Below are 27,971 nucleotides of genomic sequence, written 5' to 3' on the forward strand. Positions count from 1 at the left end.
GATATAAACTCTTTATATCTTCTTCATCTTTCCTTGTCATGCTTGTATGTTGTATGAAATGTTACACCCTGGCCACAGAACAAGAACTTATGTGGAATCACATAAAGAAGTAGCGCAGTCCATCATACTTTTAAAAACTGCACCAACCAGAGGAGAAAACTGAGGGCTGAAACACTAACGCTATTCGTTTTGAGCATGGCTTCTATGTCAGAGAACTCCATGTTTAGCTAGCTTGATTTTTAGCTATGTGTTAGCAAGCTACTGTAGTGTGGTAAGGCATTTAAAACAATACAGCGTTAACATATAGGCAATATAAACACTATATTTTTTGGTGTCTGTTTTAGCTAACTTCCATATTCAAATGCCAGTTATAGGCTAGACCATTTTTTAAAATGGAGACCAAAAGTGCAGTAATAGCGTCCTGCAGATGCTATACTAGCTCATGCATTATTGTCTGTATCCACTTTTGTTCTTAAAGACTCAGTTCAGCAGGTTGCAGAAGTGTATTACAGAGTTTTTGCTATGCTCAACTTATTCCTCGTGTTATAGAAAAGGAGACACCTGAATAGGATTCAATGCAAATAAAAAGCAGTTTTTCCCTTAAAATGCGCACTGTATTTTTTCAGTAGGCTGGGAAGTGAGCTGTTGCTCTAACATCACCGATTTTCTCATACCTCAGGCACTATTAAGTGATGAAGGCAAAAGCTGAAGCGCATTTTGATAAGTCTTTAAATGTTGTTTTTGAATATACTGTTATTTACCTTCTTTAATGCCAGGAAAGCAATATGGCCACAACTTAACACCTAGAGTTACCTGGTTACTACAATAGGTTTGTACAATGGCAACATCCCAGGCATTTATTCATTTTTAGCCATTCTACAAGATAGTCACATTGCCTTTCTCCAAATGTTGCTGACGTAACATTTCCTTGCAAAACTCCAAAACAAAAAACAAGATCTATACAAAGACCTGCTGACAAGCCATTTTCCCCCACACAGTGTAATTTACTGAGTGACAATAAGACAGAAAGGATTCTGATGCTGTCTGAACTTTAGTGGAGGTCTGACAGTACTGCTGAGAGCAGACTAAAAGCTTATTGTGACAAACCAAAGGCAGTTATGAATTGTCTGTGCCCTCTGTGACTATTCCAAATGACAAACCCTAAAAGTTTCCATAAAAATGCTAATATGGATTATAAAGAGAGCCTCCAGTACTTTCCGTCAGCTGAAAGAGGCTATTATCTGGAAATTTAGTTGATATTAGTCCTAATATGGTTCCTGTATAGATTTTTTTTCCCTCTTAAACTGTCAGTAGGTGAGGGAATTTCAACAGTAACAGCGTTGCAACAGTATAATAAGTTGTGTGTGGTTGATGGCGGTTTTTGTGTCCCAGCCACATCCAGGTTGATGATTGGCATGTTGAATCATCATCAGCCCTGTGTGTGTGTGTGTGTGTGTACTAAAAGCTAAGCAGAGGAACTGAACTCCCCGCCACCGTCACATTGCATTACCGACTCAGTGGCACGGTATCATCACATCAAATTAGTCTTAATGAACACAAGCGAGTCGACTGAGGAGAGAGATAATCAAACTTTTATTAAATGACTTAATCTTCTGTACATGCATAATGCAGTGGAAAGAGAGATGGGTCTGTGGTGTCTGTCTACGTGGGGATAATTTTTACCCCAAAACATGTGAATGTATGTGGAAGCAGTGAGCCTAAAGATCATTTGCCACAGCGCATGAGATCACCGTGCACCTCCTCGCTGGGAGAGGAGCGGCTAAATAAAATAAGAAAGTAAAATTCTGCTACCATCAAAGCCTGTTCCCTTGAGTAAACAAAAGAGATGCATTTCAAACAGTATGCTCCTTCAGTTCATTTGGTTATCATACAAAAAAAAAAAAACACTAACTCACTCCATGCATTCTAGAAGGCAGAAAAACAGAAGTAAAATATGGGGTTACTTCTGTGTCATTAAACAGCAGGTTTACAATAAAGAAACTGTAGATATTAGACCTAAAAATAGTTTAGGTGCAAGTAAAATTTATCATTTAAAATATTATTCCAAATTTGCTGTTTACAAAAGCAGAAGCTTTGCTTACCGATGACCTGAATCTCACGGGTCGGAGCTACAAAGAAATATGTAAGACACTTTCAAAGTAAAAGTTGTGCCTTATTGCCGAAATCGACATGTTTCAAAAGGCTTCATTTTTATTTTAAGGCAAATGGTCTCCATTTCCGGTTTGTTTCACAACCACTTTGCGAGCAGCTAGCAAATATTTGCAGATAACTCCTCTTCCAAGCAAACTACAGGGAACTACAGAATTCTGCTAGTGACCGGAGCGATTGCAAGGTTTTCTTTTAGTGCAGCAACATAATTCCTTGTGACAAATTTCACCAAGAGACTTCACAGGCAACCTCCCACAACCACTTGCCAACCAGTCAGGAAATACCAATTTTTCCCTAGTTACTAGCCGTTCATCGACTGGTCTCTAGGCCTGTGTGACTGGGGCCTAAATAATGCTGCCCTGCTAAGTGGCAACCAAAATATATGAGAGAGCCTATTTTTTCCCCCACATTTTATTAATGTACAGTGCCAGCCAATCGTTGTGTCTAAAAAGGTTACACACCCAGTCAGCATTCACATATGGCAGCAACCCTCTTTGTCTCTGTGACAGGAAGTTGTAAAGAGTAAGGTGGAAAATAAGATCTCGATCTCACTGCATTAATCATGCAGTACTTGGACCTAGAGAATTAATGGTTTTACATCCACTCTATCAGATGAAAGTGACACATAGCCAGAACATTACATGGCTATATTCATTTAGACAGGTTTGTGGACTTTAAAGGAGAAACTATTGCTGGTGCTAGCTTTAGCCACACTCAGCTAACTGATCTAATATGTTGAAGTCAAGCCAGAAAGTGTTACATTTAGCACATTTTTAAAATATAGTCAGATTGCTGAAGAATATAAAGATTTTCAAATGCATCTTCAAATACTTTATTATTCTGATTTTTTCCCCCTCATATTTAAGTGACGAGTAAAATTAGATGCTGGGAACATCCCTGGTAAAGAGCACTGATACTGTTTTCCAAAAAATAGAAAATCAGTGAACATTTGTATAGTCCCAACTTCAGTACTTCAATCATAGCATATCAATTGCTGCCAATTCATATAGCTCATTATAAAACAGCAGTCTACATGGAACAGGTCAGATGTAGCATCTTTGCTATGAAACTTTTGAATAAGCAAACCTTTTTAATTCATAAACAACTTTTAGATTTCCAAAAACATTGGATTTACAAAGATGTTTTTCTTGCAAGAAAACATTTTAAGCACAGTGTCTTCAGTTTTGCTCTCACAATTTTCAAACTGCCAATTAATTCTGTTTAAACCGCATATTAAAGGTCCAGAACACTCCGTACTAAACATCTATTAAATATCACAAAGGCTGAACTTGTAAACAAGAGCAAAATATCTTTTAAGAAAATGAATCCACATATATGATAGACAAGGATTTTACCCAAAGACGTTTCCGAAGTGTCAGCTATAATACTCAAGATGTCAACATTGAAATGAGTAAAGCATTTTATTGATATTATTTTTAAACTGATTGTTTAAATGGGATATATTTAAAATGCAATTTTTTTTCCAGATTAGCCCTTGTGGGATTAAGATGTACCAAAAAATTATTGAAAGAAAGTAAATCTGGCACCAGTGTCCATTAATAAAGCACCAGGCTTTAACCATTTAAAAAAAAAATCTCACATGCATTGCAAGGCACTATGCCCACTTTGGCTGCTGATACTGTAGCAATAATTATATTGGATTTGGTCCTAAACAGCAGCACTGCACTGGCTTCAGACACAATTCAAACATTGCAACAATGGAAATCTTTTTCAGTTTACCTGTGTGAGTGTTGGGTGTAGTTTGTGGAGATGTTTGAAAAGGTTGAAAAGACTTTGTGTGCGCTTGTTTTTGTAGCACATACATTCAATGTATTTTAGCATCTTTTTGTTTTTTTAAAGACCTTATCAGAAATCAAAAAAAAAAAAATTAACAATCTAAATGGCCTATATACAATACATTTACATATAATATGTATAGGATAACCAAAAATCCCCACCACTCAGTTCAGCTTTCACAACAATTGGAATAATCCTCCTCAGATAGGAGGGATGCATTTTAAGGCTGTGCGCCTCAGATGACAGCTGATTTACAGTCTCACTCTAACAGACAAAAAACACAGATTCAAACACATAAAAGGTGACCCTGCTGGACTTGACCCAGAGCAGGAGGCTGGTTTGGAGAGGGGAGACAACAGAGTTGCTGGGTTGTTGTGCCGGATCTGGTTCTACCTTGTCAGCTGGCCTACCACTTTCAGCAGAGTCTTGTTCTCTTGTTTGAGTTGCTCGTTCTCATCTTCGATGTCATCCAGGTCCTGTGAAAAGGGCACAACACACACATATCTCTCTGTTTAGTTCCATCAGGACCCATTTAACCACATAAATATTCAAGACCCTGCCTCTATACCGCTGAGAGGCCTGATCAGGTTGTGGAGTGTTCGTCTGAGAGTTAAAATGAGCATTGCTTGCTGCCAGGTTCCCCCCCCCCTCCCCTTCCATTTGGGCTGCCTTGATAGCAACAAATTAGACATTAACAGCTTCAATTAGTTGCAAATGAGAGAAGCTCTAAGTTGCCACAGCGCTGTCTCATCAAAGTGACACTCCTCATTTTCGGTTTCTTCCATCACCGGCCATGATTGCATGACTGTTGGGAATGAGCTGAACAACACTTGGAGGGACTTAAAAAGTCAAATTAAGCAGGTCACAGGTTTACAACACAGCTTGCTGTCTCTGCGGCAAAAAAGGGACGTAAAGACTAATGTAAGGTGAGACACTAACAAGAGAGAGGTGGGGTTTGGTTCCCTTCTTTTGCACCAAGACGCAGATAACTTGATCTGCCGCTCACAAACGGGGTGGGAGGGGTGACTGTTGCTGTGAATTGGCGCCACATAGATACAGTTGATTTCAATTTTATTAGCAAATTTAAGACATTTGAAGACTTTAAAGACTCAAAAACATGATAGCTGTCACCTGTCTGACAGATGCCTGTAACACGTAGCTGCTTCCAGAGAAAAATCTTCAAAAGTTTAATGTAGACACTACAATCACCTAAAGAATCTAGTGCTGCATTAAGTAACAACTCTATACTGAGTAATAGTGATAAGCAAGTAAAAAGCTGTTTGCTAAGAATATTATATCAACTTAGAAAAGAAAAAAAAAAAGGGCAATTGTTGCAGATTTAACCTTTAGGAAATATAAAAGCTCTTTTTCTTTCTCATTAGATGAGCCCATCAGTATTTACTGTGTAAGCTTTCACTGAACACTCTGCAAGACTCTTTTCAAAGCATATCAGTGGGGAGAAAGACGTCCAGCAGTTGAGCTTTATCTCTTCTTTCTCTCCCAAATAAACTTCTACAGTGACTGAGGGTTCAATTTTACTCTGCAGAGACACCGACTGGATCAACTCTTATCTCCTGCTATAACATCAGGCCCTGCAGGAGCCTCTCTCAGGGACGTTTCTGATGGCTCGCTCCCTGCATTAACCATCCTTGGATAAATCACTTCTCTTATGGCCAACCTCTCCTATATGTGATGCTATCAGTATGATGCCTCCTGTATATTGTGCTCTTTTTAGGGTTTGCAGTGAGTTTTGCAGTGTGTTTGATAATGACAAAAGCATTTAGATAATAAGCAAGAAAAATGTACATCATTTTCCACCCACCAGACTCGTGATCCAGAAAACACAGTAAAAAGCTGCAAGTACAGAAGGTTTGGAGAGGTTTCACTACGGATATAAAGCCATCAGCCAACATGTTTCTCACCCTGCGTGCAGCATGAGGTGAAAGAAGGGGGAGAGGAAAAAACAAAAAACACACTCCAACCCATCAAGCCAAATGTGAAAGCACACCTGACCCCTGCTATTGGGTTCACTTTAGTGTGAAATGATCAGACTGTGATAGTTACGAGATCTGTCAAAAGCTCTTCTCACTATAATTGCAGCAGCAGCACTTATTATCGCTCGTCTTGCCATTCTCATGTCTTAACTGATCTTCCTGAGGGAGAACTGTTTAGTTCCATTTTTCAGTGAGAAATGGGTGTTTTTTTGCCTTTGTAAACACTCAATATTATCACCTCATCTACAAATGTGTTTTAACCCGATTTGAATCTCCTCTTAATAACCGTTCAGCCTATATAAGAGTTCATATTTTATTGACTTTGATTATTTTTGCCATGAAGATTTTGCCAAAAACAGCATGCATCTCTTCATTGTTATTTCAAAATAGGCCTCAGTTTACGAAGTTACAATAAGATTCTTTTAACTAAACCCATTCTCATTCATAGTCATTCAAATACTACCACTTTGTCAATGCTACTGGGATTTCTGATGTAACCATAATGCATCTTGGCAATGACACCATGACACACATGTACGCTATAGCAATATTAGTCTCCGTAAGCAAATATTCTGACAAAACATAAGACCATTTCCGAGTTTGTTAACATGTGACATCAAAATACTCCATGAAGGAAGACCAAGCTTCCAAATCTGAAAAGTTGGGAGTGAAAGTAGACTTCATTATTATTTCTTCTGCTTTGCTCGTCACAGTGTTGCAGCTAAAGAAGAGTGATTCCATAGAGTGTACATCGGATATAGTAAGATCACCTACTGGATCTTATTCTTATGAACTCTCAAAGTTAATAGACAGTCACTGCTATGCTGTTTATTTTTTAGAGCCAGATGTTACCTTAATGGGATGAGAAGCTGTGGATTGCCCAAGGTTACTAAAGTTAGTGAGCTTAGTTAGCAAGCTACCTTTGTAAACTGCCTAGATGCAATATACAGACATACATCTACTAATAAGGTCAAAGTAAGAGTGAAATAAAATACTAGAAGTGCATTTGGAAAGATTGTACCAAACAACTAAACAGCATGCCATAATATTAATTATATTATCAACCAATGGACTGTTATCCAAACATAATTAAGCCTTATACATTCCTATGTGGTGTCTATGTAGTAGACTGGTTATCAAGCAACATGAAAAGCAACTCAATAATTAAGATAAATCTGTAATCAACAAAGTTAACCCAGAGGTGTAAGGTGAACTTCAATTTCATTTTTGAATGTGGAGCCCAACTGTGAAAGTCACTTTATAATAAATGGTTGCTGATTGTAATACCTCAGTGATTGGCTGAAATTGGCTAGGTTGTAATTTACTGTTCATCTAGTTTGGCTCATGGCTGAATTTTACTGTTTTGATTTGACTGTTAACCCTCTCAGGCTCAAATTAAACTTGTTGTTGCTAATGCACAACCAAGTCCTGCAGTGGTACTTCTGAGTAAAAAAAACAAAATATGTATGTGGGGTAATCAGGTTGTTATTTTTTAACTGTTGCAAATCGGCAACGCCTGCCTTGAGAAATGACACAATAAAAAAAATTAATTTTGAAAGTTTCAATTCAAAGGGTTTTGAACTGTAAAGGCCCAGTTCAGACTCATTCTCCAGAAAGGTCCAAAAAAACCATGATGCAGATAAAAAGCGTGAACACAGCTGTTAAAAGTAATTTTCAGTGGACTTCATCATTTCTTTCTTTTTTGCTGTATTCAACAAAAACTACTTGCATAAACCAAATGAAAGAAGCCAAAGAGGACTGTTTATCCTTCACTGTTCATCCAAGACGACTCAAATTTAGGCTGACAAAAAACAGCTCAGTGGTGACACCATGATTGACAAATCAGTTACATATGAACCTACCTGCTACACGGAGCAACAAATTTTAATACTTACAACTACTTGTGTTTCAGAGTGTTTAAATTGCAAATTACAGTAAGTTTTTTTCCCCCATTGTGTTTCAAGTTATATAAATTCAAAACTAAAAAAGTATGTTTATGTCCAGCTTCTGATAGACTGCAAGGATAATCAGTGTAGAAAAACACATAGCTATTACACACAAGGCCAGTAAAATGCCAGATGATGATTACAGCCCCCACAAGACGCCCACGCATGCAAACACAAAGGAACACTCAAAATATCAGACATCAGAGCAGAAAATTATGTAGGCTGTGCTCACTTGGTTCAGCAAGTCGATTTCCTCCTTCAGCTTCCCAATGAGATCATCTTTGTCCTGGTAGGCTTTCAGCAACCTGGCGTTCTCCTGACGCTCTCTGGCCAGCTCCTGAAAATGCACACAGATTGCACACATAGTTACATGAAAGGCAAATATTTTCACAAAGAAACAGTGCGTGGAATCTGCATTGAGGTGTACCAGGAAATCTGCCCTGTAATTAGTTTAGCTACACAAGATTTGGAATTTCATACATCGAAACAGTTGCCCTGGAGCATTGCTGTCTGAAAGGGAAAACAAAATGAAGTTAATCAAGATAAATACAACCCGAATCCAGTAAATTGGGAAAGATTGCAATGATGCAAATCTCTAAACTCATATTTATTCACAGTAGAACATAGAAAACATATCAAGTGATTAAAAACGAGACTTTTTAGCGTTTCCAGAAATATATTAGATCATTTTGATTATGGTAATCTTAAAAAAAAAAAAAAAAAAAAAGTTAGGGAAGGGGCAACAAAAGGCTGGAAAAATAAGGGTTGCTAGAATGAAACTGCTTTCTTTTGGTGCAGTGGGGACCTAGGTTCACTAACATAGGTTTTCATAGGTGATTCTGAGCCCATGCAGCAAATTTTGCATGGCTATTTTTAAAGCAGCAACACCTGTGGACTCACAGTTTATGCCCAATGCATACAGAGATTACTCTGGATTGTTAGACTCAGACTTTAATGATATTATGAAACTCTCTTAGCACCCTTTGCATGTTCTCCCTGCGCCTGGGTGAGTTCTCTCTGGGTATTCAAGCTTACCCTTACACTCCAAAGGTATACTTGTTAGGTTAATTAGTGATTCTAAATTGGGTGTCGGGAGCGAATGAGAGTACGAATGATTGTCTCTCTGTCAGCTCTGGCTACCAGCCAGATTGCACCATGCCTCTTGCCCTGTCATACAGCTTGGATCGGGCTCCAGCACACCTGCAATCCTGAACTGCATGGGCAAAGAATAAAACAGAGGGGTGGAAGTTGCTGAACTTTCATCAGAGCCACTCATAAAACTGAATTCCTTCCACTCGTGAAAAACTCCCAGGGATGCTCCTTTTATACCTAATCACATTACTAATTAACTTTATTTGTTGCCAGATGTTGCACAACTCTCAGCTTTTTAAAATTGTATTTTTAAAATCAGTTTCTGAAAAACATGCGACAGCTTTTTATTTGGATCTTACAAAGGCATAAGTGCCAAAAGTAAAAGTGAAGCAGCTACATTTACCAGTTAAAAAAAAGGAAATGAAATGAGCCTCTGCACTGGTCTACTGAAAGAGATTACTTTATTGAAATCATATTTTTACTAGCAGAAACATTTGGTATTAAAAAAGGTGTCAAGAACAGTCAACTGCATTGACTTTTTGTAAGATGACATTTTTTCAATAATGTATGTAATTTTCTATTTCCCACTTCCACAGACTCTTCAAAAACCCACAATAATAAATCCACGCAGACTGTCAGTGAACAATGCATTAATAGTTTCTTTTATATAGTACTTTTGTGTTATTTTCAAATTGTACTTAAAAGCCAGTGTGTTCTTGTCCGCCTCCTCTAACAGCCACAGAGAAATAATGGATATTGCCTTCCTGAGAGAGACAACGATTGTATGCACATCATAAACCGAAAGTTAATGTGCACACATTTTCAAACTGCTGCTATTTTATCATGGTAATGAAGATTAAACCAGGACTTTGTAGTTTCACTTTCTGGCTCTTCCAGATAATCATGAAATTGCTTAAATAAAAAAAATGTATTATGCAGCTACAGTAGATGGCAATAGTCAAAGCTGGCATAATATGACTTTTAAAGCTACCATAGATAAGTGCAGCATTGTATCTCCTCTCAAAGACACCTGAACAAACATTTGTCTTGTTTCTTTCATAAAATACAACAATACCAGCTGAATATTCCTTTTCTTTTATTCTGAATGTCTGTCATCTGACAACAACAGCGTTTGGGAATACTGTCCATTGTGCAAAAATTAAAAAATATACTGCACAAAATACATTGTGCCCCAGAACATTGTAAAATATGGGTATCAATCAAATATGGATTGAATATGGAATTTTCATTGTATTTTCACTTCCCCAGAATGTTTCTTGCTTGCTAATATTACATCTGCTCAAAGCATTATGGGGACCAAAAAGGATGATGTTGGTTCTGCTTTCTAAGTTGCTCATTTTCATGTAAGAACCATTCAGTGAATTATTTAAAGTGGACAATAATCATCAAAGTTCTAACCCGAACCCTAAGCATCTTAGACCGCAGCTGATTAATACAATCATCTTCGTCAGCTCGGGTTGTGAGTAGAATGAGGGGAAAAAGGACTTCCAAAATCTGGAATGACTCCCATGACTTAGCATTCAATACCTTTTCATTGTTTTTAAAGGAGACATGTAGATACTTTCAGCTTTTTCTGTGAAAGATATATACAGTCTTTAACAAACATCTCTTATTTTTAAGCAAGGACCTGCGATCTAATGACCAACCCCTTTAGGGCCAGTTTGCAGACCCACATGGCCTACAATGGGCCTTGCACCAGAGTAAAATGTGGCACATCTGGGCCCCGCACTGTGAGCTGACTGTGGGCTGTCCAGACTAAGCAGAGAGGGGCCCTAAAAGGGGGCACCTACTTTAGGCCCACTGTATATCAACACTCTAGGCTTTGGCTGCCCTAGAGGTGCCCCATCCAGGGCCCACATGTGCCCCATGGTACATTACTGCCACCAACTGGTAGGAAGTGTTGACCAGAATGTTCTTCAAAAATCAACAAAAACAAAACAAAAAAGAGCTACTTAGACCAAAAAGCTACCACAGCAGGTACATGCACTAGTTGCCCAAAGAAAATCTTTATGGTGACCCCAAATGGGCCCCACGTGGGTTTTCGGTGGGCTACCTACAGTGGGTTACCCACACTGAATTCCCTCTTGGGCGCCAAAAAGGCAAAATTGCTATGGGCTCCACAATAACAAGCCTAAATAGTGCCCGCATGGGATTTCTGTGAGTAAACCCACTGTGGAATGGTTCATTGAATACTCATTTTGGGCCCTAAAGGGCAAAACAGCTGTAGGCCCTTTGTGGGGTAAGTGTCTGCGTGCCCTGCCCACACAGCCCCACAGTTCAACCGCAGCTACCCACTGAGAGCTTGAAGTCTCAGTGAAGTCTGAGATTTAGGTGCAGCTGTCTTATATGAGCAGACCTGCATCTGGAATGAAAAGTGAAATAAACAACAATGACAAAAATATGTGTGAAATATGATTTCTGGACATTTGACAAAACCGCTTCATGCTGAAGTCACAGGAGGTATGACTTTTCATAAGGCCACCCAAGTGACATTTGATTCCAAGTTGAGTTTCTACAGTGGGAGCAGGGAGAGGCTGAGTGGCTGATAGGAGCGGTGCAGGAAGAAAAGACATATCTGTACTGAGAAAGGTCATCTATTCAACAACACTGAGGAGAATTTCTGTAAGTGCAGAGCCACAGTTTCCAGCCAGAAAATGTAGAACCTGGGCAGCTGCACAAAGGACTCAAAGTGGAATTTCATCCTAACAAAGTGCTACTGATAGAGGCTTTCAAGTTGGCCAAAAGATACAGCCTTGACTCACGGTTCACTGAGACGCTATAGAATTTTGATAGATGTCAATAACTGATGTTACCTCAGCAATTTTAGATCTCCATGGTGTTCTGTGGGGATGAACGTAGTTTTAGTAACACCCAGAAAAGTCTAGAAGCTCAGCTTTACTCTCAATCGCCGATCTTTGATCTTTTTTTTTTTTAAACAAACAATTACAAGTCCTGTTGTAATGAATCTAACCTGTGCATCAACTTTTGTGTTAGACCAATCCAGCTTTAAACAGCTGCATTTCCAAATATAATTCGGACATCACACTTAGGTTTCCTGGCCTTGTGGCAGATATGCCATCTTCAGGCTTTGAAACTACTTGGCAACCATCTGGTAAAGCCCTAGCCATGTAAGCCTAAAGATTGGTCAATAACCACCTGGCAACCAACCATGACCACAAGCAAGTTTACCTTCCCACCCCCCCCAAAGGTTGGGAAAAGTGAATTTGAACTATGAGATCAGATAGTCAACAATATCCTGGGATATCTGAGGATGGCAACTTGCCAATGCTAACCCAATCTCCACTCACCACCCTCCTCTGCTCGCATATCTGACAGTTAAACTTCATTAAAATTAAATCTACAAATCTGAGGAGATGATATTGACTTCTATATGTTCTATAATATGGAGATAGGAATTAAATCTACAATAAGAAGAAATAAAATTAAGGACTGAAAAAACTAACTAAAACTAACTTGAAAAAAAGTTTTTTTAAATACTCAAGAATTAGATCAACTCTAGTAATCCACAGCAAAACAATCAGCAGATTGTCAGTAAATATTAAGCTCATATGATAGGTAAGGACTGCCAAGAACAACAGGTGTTGACCTTATCACTGCAGGGAAACTATAAAATCTGCCAACACATGTATTCTGACTCATCTGAACCAGAGCAGACGCTTACATTTACTCACCTTTGTGTCTTTAATAAATAAAAACATCTAAGTTTTACGGCAAATGTTAACTTTTTCTTCACAGTCAACTTCAAAAAAATCAAGAAATGCAACATTTCTTTAAATGATAATATTCTTTGGGTTATGTTTATGTGGACGAGGTTCGACTAGTAATATGACTTGATATAAGGTCAGTCTATTTACCCTCTCCAGGTCTTCTATCCTTTTCTCCAGACTTCCAGGTGCTGAAGCTCCTCCATCTCGGCCGTGGCGGTTGTGTCGCTGTCGGCTGTTCCCGCCTGTGTCCTCCTCCAACCCCATTTGTGGAAAGCTGTTATTAACAAACAATATTGCTGAGCCTGTAAGTTGAATGCATCAAAATATTTCATACTTCACATTATACACAGCCACACTTCAAAAGAAAATGAAAGTTAGAAAAAGAGTAACATCTGAGCTTGATTTCTACTTTTCAAAGTGTCCAGTAGTGTATTCACACTGTGGCCGTTTGAAGGTATGAATCACACCCACATTGTAAAACTTCAATACGGATGACACAGCCATCATCAAAAGAGCAGGTGGGGAATATCTTCTGCGTGTTTGCTCTTTCAATTAGGCATGCATTATTAAAACCCCTCTCCCTTTTTATTCCTTTAATGAAGGCCATCAAGGATGTGCAACTTTGGTATAAAAAGGATTCTGATTAAGAAACAATTTACATATTACAACTTCAAATAGGCTCAGGAATGGCAGTGGCAACTTGTGCGTCCCTGCTGTTAAGCTTAGAGACAGAGTCTGGGGCGGCTGGGAATAGAATATTCATGTGCAGTCAATTTCCTTACTGACCTTAATCCAATAATTATTGACGTGGAAACTGGGAATGAAATGCTGGCTCTATACCTCATAACTACAACTACTCCCACTCCCACGTAGCAAGAGACTATGACAGGTTTATATAATCTCCCTGGAAATAAAATTACTTAGATTGTAGGATTCAGTGTGTTGTCTGAAGGGGCTGGTTGGCAGATTTCTACAGCTGAAACAGACAGGAAAGCTGCTGGCAAGACACAGGACAAATACCTCCTTTGTACCATCTGTACTCTTTAAGACCTGCCAGATATGAAGTCCGCATGATTAGACAACTTTAACAAGTACTTTTAACTCTGAAATCGTAGAAACAGCAGTGGAAACTCTGAGTATAAACTGTTAAATTTGTTTATTTTTCTCCAGTGCTCAGTTTCACGGAATGCCAATATTTAAAAAAAAAAAAAAAAAAAAAAAAAAAAAAAAAAATAGTAACCAGACAAGATCGGCTTTCTTGTTTTTGTTTTTCCTTTTGGCATGTTTAGTAGATATCTGAAAGTAATAAGGCTGTAGTCTCAGTGCTGACTGGCTGGCTGGTCTAAAAACAGCAGTCTTGTATAAGGATGTCCTCCCAACTTTTCCTACAAGGGTCTTGTTTTTGAGTCTAAACATATCAGAATAATTCCACTATGTTTGGTCCAATTGTTTCATAGGTACCAGTGCATCCAGCAACATGATATTGCTGGATGATATTGCGAGATTTATTTCTCAGGATATGAGGCTTTTTAGCATTTTCTTTAAATAGTTCCTGTGCTGGGGCCGGCAGTTGATATAGTTCCATCTAAATGAAAAAAATAAAAAGAGGGTGACACAACATCTGCTACAAGGGTAGCAGATGTTTCTGACTGCAAAGCCTTTCTTGCAAGGGCAACTGCTGACCTGCCTCCATTGCTACCAGGCTGCAATTTGCAGACTGGCGTGATGGCCAGGGAGCAGTTGAACTGATTTCCTCAGGAGATCTCCACAGCAGCCACGGTGTAAGCAAAAGAGATATGGACCAAATAAACCAAAGTCTACCCTACATAATCCTCTCCCAGTTCACCAAGAAGTCCTTGAGGGTTTTACTTCCTCTAGATTGATCAAAGATTATTTTGGCATGAACTGGAACTGAATAAAGGTACAACAAAAACAGGTCTCATGATATAAATGGCTTAAAATCCTGCTCCTACATATAAATTCTTCTTTCCTCTATTGAAGCGGCAGTGCCATTTCTCATACACACGCACAGGCAGTATTTTTGTGTACCTTGACATTTACAGAACAAGCATCTTATTTTCCTTCATTCTCCCAGAGCCAACATTGCAGCGGCCAGCGCTTTTGATCAAGAGGAGTCCTTGAAATGCTCTTGTTGACGCTCGTCTGCAAGATAAAGGGGACTTCATTTGTCTCTCTCATTGTGGCTCTTCAAGGCAACTTTATCAGCGTGAGTGCACACGAGCACACAGGCGCGTATATTGTGCAATTCATGCCATGATGTCCCAAAAAAAAGATCCACGAGAGTTACACACAAACATCACAAATACACGGACTCCCCAAGATGCACAGTGGGTGTTTAATCCAAGCCTAAACATCCGAAGCCTCGTCACTAAATATCACACCGTGGCACTTTAGCACCCCACAGGCTGAGGTCTAGGGGAGTTAGAGAGAGAGGCTAAGCACATTCTTGTGAGCCTCAGCAGGTGGGAAGAAGAAAGCACAGACAAGACCACCAATAACAGCAACAGTCACAGGTATAATAACATCTCCGCACAAACAAAAGTGTCAGTGTGTGGAATGAGTCAAAACTTCACTGGAGGCAACAGCACACTGGATTCAGTCGTCTGTTTAATGCTCTCATTACTTTAAAGCAAGACAGTATAAAGCCAGCTTCCATGCAGAGCTGCTTTGAGCTGCTAGTTTACAGGTGCAGTCACTCCTCAGTCATCTCAGTGGCTGCTGGGATTACAGGCAGGCAGAGGCAGCTTGGTTGTGCTTTGGTTTCAAAGTCTTCAATCTTTCAGGTCCCCTGCTTATGTAGTTTCATTCTTTTCTCCCCTTTGGAAAGACGGCACTTTAGACAGTGAAAATTTGTCACCACCAGAGTACTGCCCCTCATTCATAACACACAGCACCTGGAGCAGACCTGCCCTGCTAGACAGGATGTTTGTCAGTTTATGAAACAAGTCAAAAGCATGGTCCCAACTGACCTGAATCATCGTCTTCTGTGGAGATTTTTCCACTGAAAACTCTTAGTGACTGATAGTGTTTTTAGTTTTGCAACTCAAAAAAAGTTACTTAGTTTTTCTCTTTTAGGCTTAAATGTAAACACATTTCCATTTTTCTTTTAGTTGCACCCAAATAAAATAAAACCCCTGGTGCATTCAGACTGCTCTGTGTTTCTCTCCGACTTCTCAGCAGGTGGGTGCATACCAGAGGGAGGCATTTGTGTCACTGCACAAGTTAATTTTAGCAAACACAGCCTTGACCTGGTGGCTGTTTCTCACATTATTTTCATAGATGTGTGTCAGCTGCAAAAGGGCTCTGATTCAAATTCGGAAGAAGCATCTGGAAGCTCCAAAAACACTGACGAGGAAAGATAATGCTGGTTTTTGGATTTTAGACAGTAAAATGTAAAATCATTACATTTAAAATGTAGATGCATGGTAGGTTAGAATGCTCAGATGTGCAATTTTTGTTATATTGTTTTTCTTAGTAGGCAAATTAATATGATAAATGAGATGCAGCTGATTGGATTGCAAATCAGATTTGAATTTAGTGTCATGTTACTATGAGTTTTTAAAAAGGAAAAACCAAATGGTCTGAAAGGGAAGTAAATCAGAGCGCCACATATGTTTTTAAATTGTTCATTCAGCCATCTTGTGTTGCCCAGCCCACCTGGTGGGTTATCCGTAGCGGAACAGCTGAGTGTCCAAGTGAGGCTAACCCAGCTGATGAGAGCAGCAGCCATAATTACATGGCCAGATTGAATGTCAGCTGGTGAACCTGACTGTCAGGGTTGGCCACAACCACTCACTTTAGTTGCAAATAATGCAAAATAAATGCACGGCGGACTCACGCTGAGGGACGTCAACTCTAAATGATACAAACAATTTTCTGTGATGTACTTCATTATCATGGAAAATGAAGGGAAAATGCATCGTTTCAAGAGCCCTTCCCTTAAAAGAATACTAATTTTGATGACCTGTTTAGAAAGAACAGCAAAAACCAGTAAGCTGAATGAAAACTCAAAGTAGAGCTATTCCCAGGAGGTTTCAGTCCAAACTGAAACTGAAAGAGTTTTTTTAGGCTGTTTGAGAAGGAAAGGTTGAAAGCCATTTATCAAATGCCAAAGCAAACTTGACCAAACAGCACCTCTCATTTTAGAACCAAAACCTTTCAAAGCAAATCATTTACTCTGAGCACTCCCTGCCAGCCACAGCAGGGAAGTGATGGCCCGGACAAAGTGTCCAGGGTCCAGATGGTGTCCTGTCAACCAGAGTTCAAACACATCAGCTTTCTTGAACCATGATAGCAAGACAGTAGCAGCACTGAAGAGCAGAAAAATGTTTAAAAAAAACAACAACAGTGACACATGAGGAAAAAGGCCCTCGGACTATTTCGGAGGAAATCTGCTCTCGTAATTAATTACTCAAACTGCTCTTTCTCATCCTGGCCTTTGGTGCTTCCCTTGACATATTACTAGTGATGTTATGGCAGATAAACTCCACTCTCAGTCGGGGTTAGAAAATATGAGCCTCACCTCTTGTAGCGGCCGCTTCCAGATCTTGGAGTCTCCTGAAACAAACAAACAAAGGAAAGATAAATGCTGCTAGTCCAAAAACTATAACTCAAGAGTTGCTTTAAGAAAAGAAGTTGACTTTTCTACAGTAATAATGATTTCAGAGAGAAACGGCAAGACATCTGGGTGATTTTGGTGACATCATTATGCTTTGTTCATCTGCCTTTGGGTTGTATTGGTTCACCAAAAGAAAAAAAGTCATCTACAGGATGAGAGAAATTTATCAGGGGCGGCATTTATAGAAAGCCTTTAGGTTGTCTGTGAACCTTTGTGAATTGCAACTGCAGAGCTGATATATAGATAGGCTTTGTTGCATTTAATAGTTCAGGAGGAGCCCCATAGCCCCGAGAGGTGGAAGGCAATCTCATTTTTGGAACATGTAGTTGTGTATTTATCTTATTGCTTCCATTATTGCGTGATCTAAAGGTTGTTTAGATCTTTGCAGCAGTGATGCTCCCCATAAAAAACGCTTTTGGTAAAGAAGCGATTCCCTGGAAAAAATGAAGTGTGTGTGAGATGAATACACATCTCCTCTTTCCTAAGGTCCTGTGCAGTGAAGGGTCCCGTATTTGATTGAGGAGCCTTGGCTTTGCTGCAATCTATCAGTCAGAGCTTGGCTTTTGTCTGACTCTCAGCATACAGCAGCCTCTGTGCCTCAATGACAAATCATCCATTACCTGTGGATGAAATCCCTCCCCTTATCTCTTCCCTGGATCGATTTACAAAGATGGAAAAGAGTAAGAGGGCAAAATGTAGCAACAATAGGCCTTTAACTAAAATACTGCGCATCTTAGCATGAGGCCTGGTTGAAGTGGCACCGGGAATTAAGAGCAAATTAAAATAGAAGGTTGTCTTTTTGTAGGATTGTGTGTAAGCCAACAGCAGCCACAGCTGCTCCTAAAAGGCCAAGTCTACAGTAGCTGTTTGATCTTCTCCCTCCTTCATTAATAGTTGACTCTAAGGCAGACAGATGCTATTCTACTGCTGTACCTTTTAACTATAATACACAAGCCTCAGAAAACTGTGTTATAGAAAGTTTAGTTTAACTTCTTTTTATATACATCTGTTCGAACTGAATATGGTCAGAAGACAAATTATCCAACGCTGTTTATGGAGCTATAATCGCTATTTATTTATTTTTCTGTCAGTCAAGAACACACACACACACACACACACACACACACACACACACACACACACACACACACCTGTCTAAATGTAAATGTGAGTTTACGCTGTGACTTCCAAACTCTAGATGTCCAGAATATGCAACCCTCCTAGAAACAGTTTGATGGTGTCCAACGAATGTTGATTTTAGTAAAGAACATTTGCTTTTACATTTTCCTAGAAATTCAGCTCATTCAATCCGGTGATGCTCCACGAGTTTTATACATCAGGTCTGCTGGTGTACAAATAAACTCTACACTGTAAAACTCTACAGTACCAGGGCACATCTGGGTTAGAGAAAAAAGCGAGACCATGTGACATCACTCCTGCAGTTTGTTGAAGAGCAGCAAACACACAGGGTAATGCAGTCTCAGGTGTGGCTGTACTTTTCAAAAGTCCATGCAGGTGACACCCTCTGTAACTTTGTAGTGATTAATGCAAAGCATGCCAAGGCAACACCTTATTGAATGGCCCGAGTAAAGAAAAAATAAAAGAAATTGTGGCAGCTGCCAATGGTATCGCTCAGACTCCTCAGACACACCTATGGCATCAGTTTCAAAATCCTACGTCACCTTGTTCTCGAGTTATCGCACTCACAAAATTTCAGAACATTTGACCTCTGACCTCAAGGTTAAGGTCAGTGAGAGTCGAACTCGTCCAAATGTTTTTTAGTAGATACGCCTATGGTATCAATTTAAGGCTTCTACGTGGCCTCCTTCTCAAGTTATCCCATTCACAAGCTTAGGCGTGTACGAGAAGATGAACCCAGGGATGATGACACTTTTAGTGAGACCCTGTGAGCCTTATCAGTATGAGTATGAGGTTTGAATTTCCTTTTTTGCAGAGAGCTATAGGTTATAGATATATTAAACTGTTTTGCTTGTTGCTTTTTTAAAATCATTTGCTCTTTTGTCAGAACCTTGCACTGCTTCGCGATCCTGCACCACAGTCTAAGTACTCCAGACAGCTTTAGTCAGTAACACAGAGGGAACAAGTTATTTATTTCTACCAATATTCTTCTTTATGCCTGCTATAGTAGAAAATAAATAAATATCTTCCGTCTTTTTGGTGGATGATCAACAAGTTTGGTAAACATATTCAATTTAAATGTCACCATTAATTATCTGCAAGAATATGAATATTTAATGAGTAATCACAGCAGTGCGGGAGATGATCAGATTAAAATAACAGTACATTACAATAACACGACTCCAGGACTTTTAATACTGTTGGTAAGTTTTACTCTGTGATGTTGGAATAAAGGGTTGCTTTTAAAATTTAACTTTAATCATGTTTAGTATTTCTGCACTGATGCAGTATTTGAAACTAATATTGGTGAAATCTTGATGCAGAAAGCTGGACTGTATCGATGACAACCGGCCTGTCTGTTCAGTTGAATTCAGGTATTTCTAACAGTTAATGGTCAGCAGTTTAGAGTTATATCACAGGTTTTCTTTGCACTTTTGCAATCGTCTTTGACTTTACCGCAACTGTTGTCAAGCAACCACACTGAGCATTGTGAACCACCTGCTTGGGATACGAGTCTGCAAGACAGTGTAAATGTACAACTACTTCACTGCGCACAACACAAGCCTGTGTAACTTTATTTAGAATATTCAAGCACAGCGACAGCTCCTACAACCCACATCGCAGCGCTCACTTACCAAGAATACACCGAGACAAACATCTACCGTAGAAATGAGCATTTTATCACTAAAATTGAGCACTCTACTTATTTCTGTGCTTTTGTAACCTGCTCCTTCTCCACAACACTCAACACCAGTTGGAATTTGTGATGAAACGCATTCAAAGGTCTTGGTTTAGACATTTATGAGCTGCTGTGGTCACAGATTTATGTTTTGGCAGCTCATTAAATTGAAAAAAAGAAAAAAAGAAAAAGAAAGAAAGAAAATGAGAACATCTCTGCCCATGAAAAGCTGATCTCATTCCAGCCAGTCGCCAAACAGCGCAGGCTTCAGTCGGTTTCTCTGCACAAAGCTGATAAAAATCACAATTTTACTTGGGGCATTCAATAAATCTGACAGACAGAGAGAGAGGGGGAGAGAGACGCTCAAATAAGATGCATGATTGGCATTTTAAGGGATCCTGAGTAAACAGCAGCAAGTACTCAATGTGTTGAGATATTTGCAGGTTCTGGCTGCAATTACAAGCTAACATTTTTTATCTTACCGCTCTATTGTTATACTCAAGCTGTTTTGCAGTCCTCTCACACATTTTATTAAGATGCTAACCACAACTGGCTGTCTGGGTCTTTGATGCCAGCTGAAGAAATAGATGTCAAAATGCCAACCTGGAACATAAATCGAAGGCTGGAGATGAAAACAAGGCTAACCTATAAGCAGCGCTGTAAACAGTAGCAGAAAGTCATGTTAACCTCTTGTCCTCCCTTTCAGATTCCTAAAAGACCTTTTCTTACCCCCTAAAGTGCCTGAATTAGAAGTTAAATTTAAGGATTTTTCAAATTTAACTCCCCCATAGTTGTTGCTGGGAGCTTGCCTGTCAGAGATAAGCACTGGTGGTTGGCCCATATAGCCATAATCTTGAACAAACAAAGGTGTGAATGTTATAAAATACTATTTTAGGCTCTACAGTGAACTGCACTTTGCTGCTAACACAGCTCCTGCTGGAAACGCCATGTGACGGGTTGTGAACACTTCCCTGCTGCTCAGACATGATGCTCTGCATCAGCACCGCTTCTTGGTGTTGAAAGGTGATAATGAAAAATGCAAATGTGGCTTAAAGAGTGCTGGATGAAGATTGCCGGGGATATGCTTTCTCCAGGTAAAAAAGAGAGAGCGAGAGAGCGAGAGAGAGAGAGCTGAACTTGTCTGCCGTGGAGCTGGCTCCTTAATAAAAGCAGAGGATCCAGAGGAATGTTCCATGTGGTTCTGGGCTGCTAGATCACTAGAACAGGTTTCCTTGTAGAACCTGCATACCAGAGGGAGGTAAGCCCTGATAACAAGGAGCACTTGCCTGCACTGGGTCTCTCTGATTATCATACTTATACATGTGCAGGAGAAGAACCGTGTGGGTCTGAGCTCTAATGCACACACAGTGAACACATCTCAGACTAATTTAAATGCATCATGGGTCCCTTTTATAAACAGAGGCATTGCTGAATTTGAAACATCTGAGCGTCTCGAGCAGCTTGTTTTGGTTGGAAAATGCTCTGAGACCTGGGAAGGCAGTTAGCAGCAAAACAGCTCTGAACAGAAGGTGAACGGAGCTTCTTTTCAAAAAACTTTTTGTCCACATATCTTGAAACAAGCTAAGAGGCCTGGCCTGATGTTGTATATCATCATGGAGCTGACACAGAATTTGATAAATGGTGCCCGAGGGGAACGGCACTATTTTTTAATTTTTTTATTTTTTTTTTAAACATGCTCCATCTTTGCAGATGTCCAACTGACAGCTCTGCTGTAAATCTGCTGATCGAATTGTATCCCTCCTGTTGTTTTTTCTCCAAGTCTGACTTCTTCTGAACAAGCTGGCACCGGAGCCCCATGAGAATAGAAATATCAATTTTAGATGAGTGACAGTGAGACATCTAATGGTTAGTTCCTGCATAGCCACATCTGCTCTGAGTTAGAGCTAATACGGAGATGGTGAGATTAGATTCAGCCAATGCATGATCGGGCATATTCTGCTCCAAATTATAAACCGAGGGTCCTCCCCTCTACAAAACTGGATGCGTGGCAAAGAGCTGATTCTATTGAACTCCCTGCTGTTTGTTTACATGTAGAACACTTTATGTAAACAGTTTTTTTTATTGAGGCCACATCTCAGCAGGTGCTGTCACAGTCTTCCTGTTAGTGGGGTTGTTTGTGTACATATTTCATGCACAAGCCTTTGCTTCGCGTAAATAGCCTCAGACAGTTCCAGCCCAAAACAAAATAAGCCTGCTGATGCATAACAGCCAATCCATCTGGAATGCGTCTCCTCACTACATCCACACGAGCTGTCACACAGCGGCACAGCCATTAGATATTCCTATTTATTTTTTATTTCGTTCAAAAGCCGATTATCATGTCAGTCAGATGATTTTCGTACAGGATGTCTGAGTCGTCGGTACACAGCTGGATGCTTTCATATCCTCTCTGCACTCTAGGTTATATTGAAAATCAATGCATGTCCATTAGTAGAGAGTTTGAAATTACATACACTGGAATATAAACTCCTGTTCTGGTGAAAGACAGAACTCAAATTACCAATGTGGTATTATTTATTAAGGCTCTGTTTTTACTCGTTCATTTACATCCTCGTTATACAGAACACCTGCTGGACTTAGACAAAGACCAGACGGCCTCTGCAAGAGCTCACTTCTATTAAATAAACACAGAATCACTTGCCAAGATTAAAAGATTCAGTTTGTAGACATCAACAGTGTCAGGTTCACACTCTCAAGAACCAGACGGCTTCTACACAAACCAGATTCTGCAGATTCTGAAATTTGATGAATGTGGCCCTTTACTTTGTTGGCCCGAGCTCCACTATGCTAACGCTAAGCGGTGGTGGGATGTGATGATCCTGTTGCGTTTCCACTCACGTTCAGGACGAAAGCTAATCATTATCAGTTATCTTTTATTTTTGTTTAGTCTATAAAATAGCGCTCTACAAGTATTCACAGGCCAAGATAAAGTCTATACACTGCTATTTTTCCCCTGGACACTCAAAGATATTTAATTTTGCACAAAAAAAAAAAAAAAAAAAAAAAGTAAAAAGGTGCACGATTAGGAATGATTCCAGCCATACTAACCAAAAATCTCATAGATTTAACTTGGCCATATAAGTCATCCTCTTGGTCAGCGCTGTACCACTTCCTGGGTGGCACACTTTTAACCACTTGAACTTCAGTGATGTGTGCTGGATCTGCTTCGGTGTTTCAATCCAACGCCTCTTTAACATATTTTAGAGCAGGGCTCGCAAAATCGCTAGCCCGACGTCCCGGAGCTAGCGATATCTCCGGTCGGGCAACCAAAATCTATCTCAGCCCCGCCCGTCGGGTTATCATATAGCCTGACGGGCTAGCTCCGGGACGTCGGGCTAGCGATTTTGCGAGCCCTGCAGAGGAAAACAAACCGTCAGGGAGGCACAGCTACTGGGAAGAGCAAGTTTTAAGCAAAGACTGGGGTCTAAATTGTTTGTGCCAGTTCTTCCTTCCTCTAGTGCTGCAGGGTGTTAAGAGCAGACTGTGAGCTCTTCTGCTGAAAATTCATTGATTTTCTGGGAGACCCAGTTCTCATTACAGTGCTCCCTGACCTGAAAGTCAGGTTGGTTTGACACAGAAGTTGTTTGTCTCTCTAAAGTCCAAGTGCAACTGGTCTGAACAGGACTTCCACAGAGAAAACAGCAGGAGCACAATAAAGAGGGGACTGATTTCCAAAAAAAGAACTTTCTGATTACACCTTGCATCTCAGTGTTTAAAAAAAAAGAAAAAAGAAAAGAAAAAGAAAAAAAGAAGTTAATTAGACCACTAAAAAACCCAGACTTATGAGGAACTGTTGCACCAGCTGCTTTGTTTGTTACATTTTGCCTTTAACCTCTTTTTCCATTGATGATGAAACACCATGACACCTTTGTGTTTTGCAGCTTTTTTTGCAAAAACTAAGCATTCTCAGTGCCTTCCTGAGCTCTGAGTGTCTCTGTTTGGCTGCACTGATGTTACAATATGTAAGATACTCTACTCAAAGACATAACAAGCGAAAAAATGCTGTCTGTACTCTGTGGACATCCTGTGCTGAGGCTGATTTGCAAAATAAAAAAACAACACTCCTTTTTATGTCATGTCACTTCTTACCAGTAAGTAGCCAGTGGCAGGGTCAGCTGTCATCGACTCATTCTGAAACGTGTTGGCCTGAACCAGCTCCTCCTCCTCCCTCCTGTCCTTCTCTCCGCCATCATCATCATCCAGCTCATCCAGGCTCTGTGATAAGGTGATGACAGACGAAATTAGGAAGTGAAGTGGACACAAACTATGTTTACATGCACCATCTGTGTCAAGGTTGGTAAATTAAAGAAAACTTCATGCGCACAGATCTAACATTGGTCCCATTTTACCAAATTTGCATCATATAAACGACTTCCTTGTTGGTTGCATAACCGTATATCGCATGAGGGTTGTACGACTTGTAAAAATGATGAGGAATCATTTGTGCATTTGTGTTTTCAACAGGCAGCTTGTCAGCAGCCAAACCTCTTCTCTAAGCCAAGGTATGTTTTTTTTTCCTGTATACAGAAGATAAGATGCTTAGATAAAACAATATATTTAACAGTGAGAGACAAAAACAACAGCTTCAAGCGTTCACCACACTCTAAATATTCACCCAAGAGAGATGCATGTGAGAACAAATCTCCTATAAAGCCAAATCAGGCCTTAACTTGTCCAAAAACAAAATGCTGAGTGACGCACCACAGGACAGCCTCCTGATGTTGGCCTTGTCGACTCACATTATTTGCTGTGTGTCAGCAAATAAAATGGCATTTAGAGGTTTACTTGTTTTTTCTGAAGCAAAATTGGGGACAAACATAAGCAGAGAGTCAATTATTGGTGTCAGCATCAACTGTTAGCCACAGGTGTAGGTATTAGACCAGAACTTCACAACTGGTGCATTCACTAGTAGCAGGTGAGCGTCTTTTGTCCTGCCTCTGCTTGTTGCACAACAGAAGCTCCCTCACATTAATCCAGTAGTTTGAACCATTTCCAGCTGTGTGCAGCATGTGCAAACTGAAAAGTTCAGACAATGCACTGACCTAATTATCACAATAATGTCAAGAATTCCTCTGTGAAAAAGGCTTTGGGACAGATTCTGTCTGACTTTTTATTATTTTGTATAAAAATATGCTCAGCTTGTTACTTTTTATACAATCTGCTTCTATGAATTCTTTATTCTCATCTGAAACCTTTTGTTTACTCTTCAAGATAAGTGTACAATCAAACCAACCCCACCCTCCAGTGCTTAACGGGTTGCTAGAGTCAGTCCCCCAGACAAATCCAACAGTAACTTCCTCATTTTATTGCATTTGAGTGCACTGACAAATGCGTGGTGACAAGCAAGGTCATTCCCACAGTAACAGCAATATTGACCTCTGGCTCAACACAACCAGGGTCTCCTCTTAATCCTCTTCAGACATGGTCACATTCACTTCCAGGAATCCCCCAGGAGCTACAGCTCGAACACTACCCTAATGCCAGATGGACTCTAGTACGGCAACAGGAAAACAGTCTGCACTCGGCCTTTCACCTCCTGAGGACAAGTCGGGGGGGATTTTTGACCAGTGGAATGTCCCTTGAAAACACAGTAAAAGACACAATATAAACATACGGAGTGCAAACATCCCTTTGACAGAGGCTAGCAGCTTTCATAATCGAAGCAGAGAGCTTTCGAATAGTCTTGGAAAACCAACTTTACTTCTGATAATCTTAATTTTTTTATTTTTATCTTAAAATATCTGCACAGCCCAAACTTCACACTGAGATGGAGTACGACAGAGTTACTGGGTTCATCTGTCAGGAGCGGCGGAAATGCATTGCACAAACACGTCTCAACACTGACGGCCGGATCGTGACACGAGACAGAACGGGGGCCAAACTCCCAGAGGGGACAATGCAAACCAGGCTTTCCCGTTTTACACCGCAGGGTGAACAAAAGATGGCTGCCCAGCAGACCCTTCATCGGTAAAAATAGCCTTACAAGGTTAAAGAGGAATGCAGTCATTTGCAAGGCTTTTCCTGCCAAACGGTTTATCAGTTGTCCTTGGGGAAAATGCTAGTTCCTTCCGAGTCTCACTCAGAACTTAATGCTAGCACTCTCCTCCACCTCACCGGTGCTCTCATCTCCCACACAGACACCTATGGAGGTATCCCATGATGGGGCATAATTAGGAGATTAAGAGCAATGACATATGGAAAATACCATAAAACAGAGTTCTGTCTGTGTCAACGCAGAGTGGATTGCGCAATGACTAACCACTCTGCTATGCACAAACTTTCCTAAAATGTGGAGTTGGGAATCTCAAAGTTTGTTTTGGAAAGAGATGGAGCCCACTTTGCTCTCTAGTATTCCAAATTGCTGTGCTTCTTTTTATTTCAGCTAAAGGAAAAGGGTATCTGTGTGTGTCCATATAAGGGGTGTTTCTGCTCCTGACATCATCACAGTGTGTTTATTTTTCTGGCCAGTTTCTTACCTTGGGCCAGCTGGGCAAAGCACTGAAAGTGCTGAAGGATGAGCGTCCAGGGCACTGACTGAATGCCTTGAGCAATGTATTTGCATTTCAGCATTACACATTATTTCTTCATCCCAAATAGTGTCACAGAAGTAATGCAATGTTCTGTAGCAACACTGTAGGGGCCTCGAGAGTCCCCCTCTGAAACACATCACTCTCCACAAGTTTGTACATACAAGGACCCACTTATAGCAGCCACTGTTGGCCTATTCTTTGCATATTTTAAAAACACTTTATATTTCTCTGTATACAAATGATATAATCTGGCGTGCATTTACCATTTTGCAGACAATTTTGTGCACACTTCACTGAGGCTAAAGTTCATTTAAAACATAATCTAAATAAGTTAAGAAATTAAGAAGGGAAGAGCAAAGACACATGTGTCCTCCCCCAAACAGTTTTGGAGAGTCGAGTGAATGCTGCCCAGCTGGGACCGATTATCTGCGGGAGAAGCACTTTTTACACAATACTAAACCCTAATTAAGATTAATTAAAAATACACTGAATGTTCTAAGATCATTAAATGTTGAGCCAAAATTTTAATGTACCAAAAGTCAAAGCACATACAGTAAACAAAGGTATCAGTTTGTGTACTGATGATATTAAAAAGATCATTACAAACTTGAGTGTTAGAGGACTCTCTCTCCAGAATCCTCTCTGCTTCCTGTTTACAACAGGACCAAGTGTCAGGGCGTGTTTACTTAAGAAAAGCACATATCCTGCTCTGCTTCAGCCTCCAGGCCTCTGTCAGTCACTCTCCACATGAAGAATAAAAGAAGCTACATCTGGAGCAGAGCTTCACGGTCTACTGGAATGTGTGTTGTGGTTGGAAAGTTTCTCCGCGGGGAGGAAAATGATCACTCATCTATTCTGAAGCTCCATCTCTGGCAGCAACAATGCAAAGGCTACAGTCTTTGTCTGCAGCACAGCAGGCTGTGTGCTTTACTTCCCTGCTCTTTAGCTTTTAAATGTTGGTCAAAGGGATGCTGTGTGATGGGAGAAGTGATCGGTTCCCAAACTAAAGTGGCTACTTTCAAATCATCCACATGAAAGACAACAATAAAATAAAAACATTTTAATTATAGTATGCTAAAGTGTATAATCATCATTATTATTATACACTGAATTTTCCCATGCCAAATAGGGTGAACACATCATGATCTTGAGAGTAAGAGAAAACTTAATCTAACAGAAGTAGCAGAAGCCTGCTTAATCTACTTAAGACATATTA

General features: G+C 40.0%; 1 protein-coding gene and 1 long non-coding RNA gene across 3 annotated transcripts in view; both read right to left on the minus strand.

Moving 5' to 3' along the window:
• Window positions 1-1,574: 1,574 nt before the first annotated feature.
• pawr (PRKC, apoptosis, WT1, regulator) overlaps window positions 1,575-27,971 on the minus strand; it is a 70,083-nt gene continuing 43,686 nt past the window's right edge. For both annotated transcript variants that reach the window (XM_085137470.1, XM_085137469.1), the window contains exons 3-7: window positions 24,315-24,440; window positions 17,291-17,325; window positions 12,895-13,021; window positions 8,139-8,243; window positions 1,575-4,442 (exon numbers count right to left, since the gene is read on the minus strand). In XM_085137470.1, coding sequence (XP_084993596.1) covers window positions 4,356-4,442; window positions 8,139-8,243; window positions 12,895-13,021; window positions 17,291-17,325; window positions 24,315-24,440 — 480 coding nt within the window. In that variant the 3' untranslated portion in view covers window positions 1,575-4,355. The remainder of the gene's footprint in view (window positions 4,443-8,138; window positions 8,244-12,894; window positions 13,022-17,290; window positions 17,326-24,314; window positions 24,441-27,971) is intronic.
• LOC146499385 (uncharacterized) lies at window positions 14,022-17,284 on the minus strand. The gene is made up of 2 exons (XR_014870131.1): window positions 15,885-17,284; window positions 14,022-15,836 (listed from the first exon to the last, which is right to left on the minus strand). It is a non-coding gene; the product is annotated as an uncharacterized LOC146499385 (long non-coding RNA).

Source organism: Neolamprologus multifasciatus, chromosome 17, assembly GCF_963576455.1.
Source record: "Neolamprologus multifasciatus chromosome 17, fNeoMul1.2, whole genome shotgun sequence".
Taxonomy (NCBI): Eukaryota; Metazoa; Chordata; class Actinopteri; order Cichliformes; family Cichlidae; genus Neolamprologus; species Neolamprologus multifasciatus.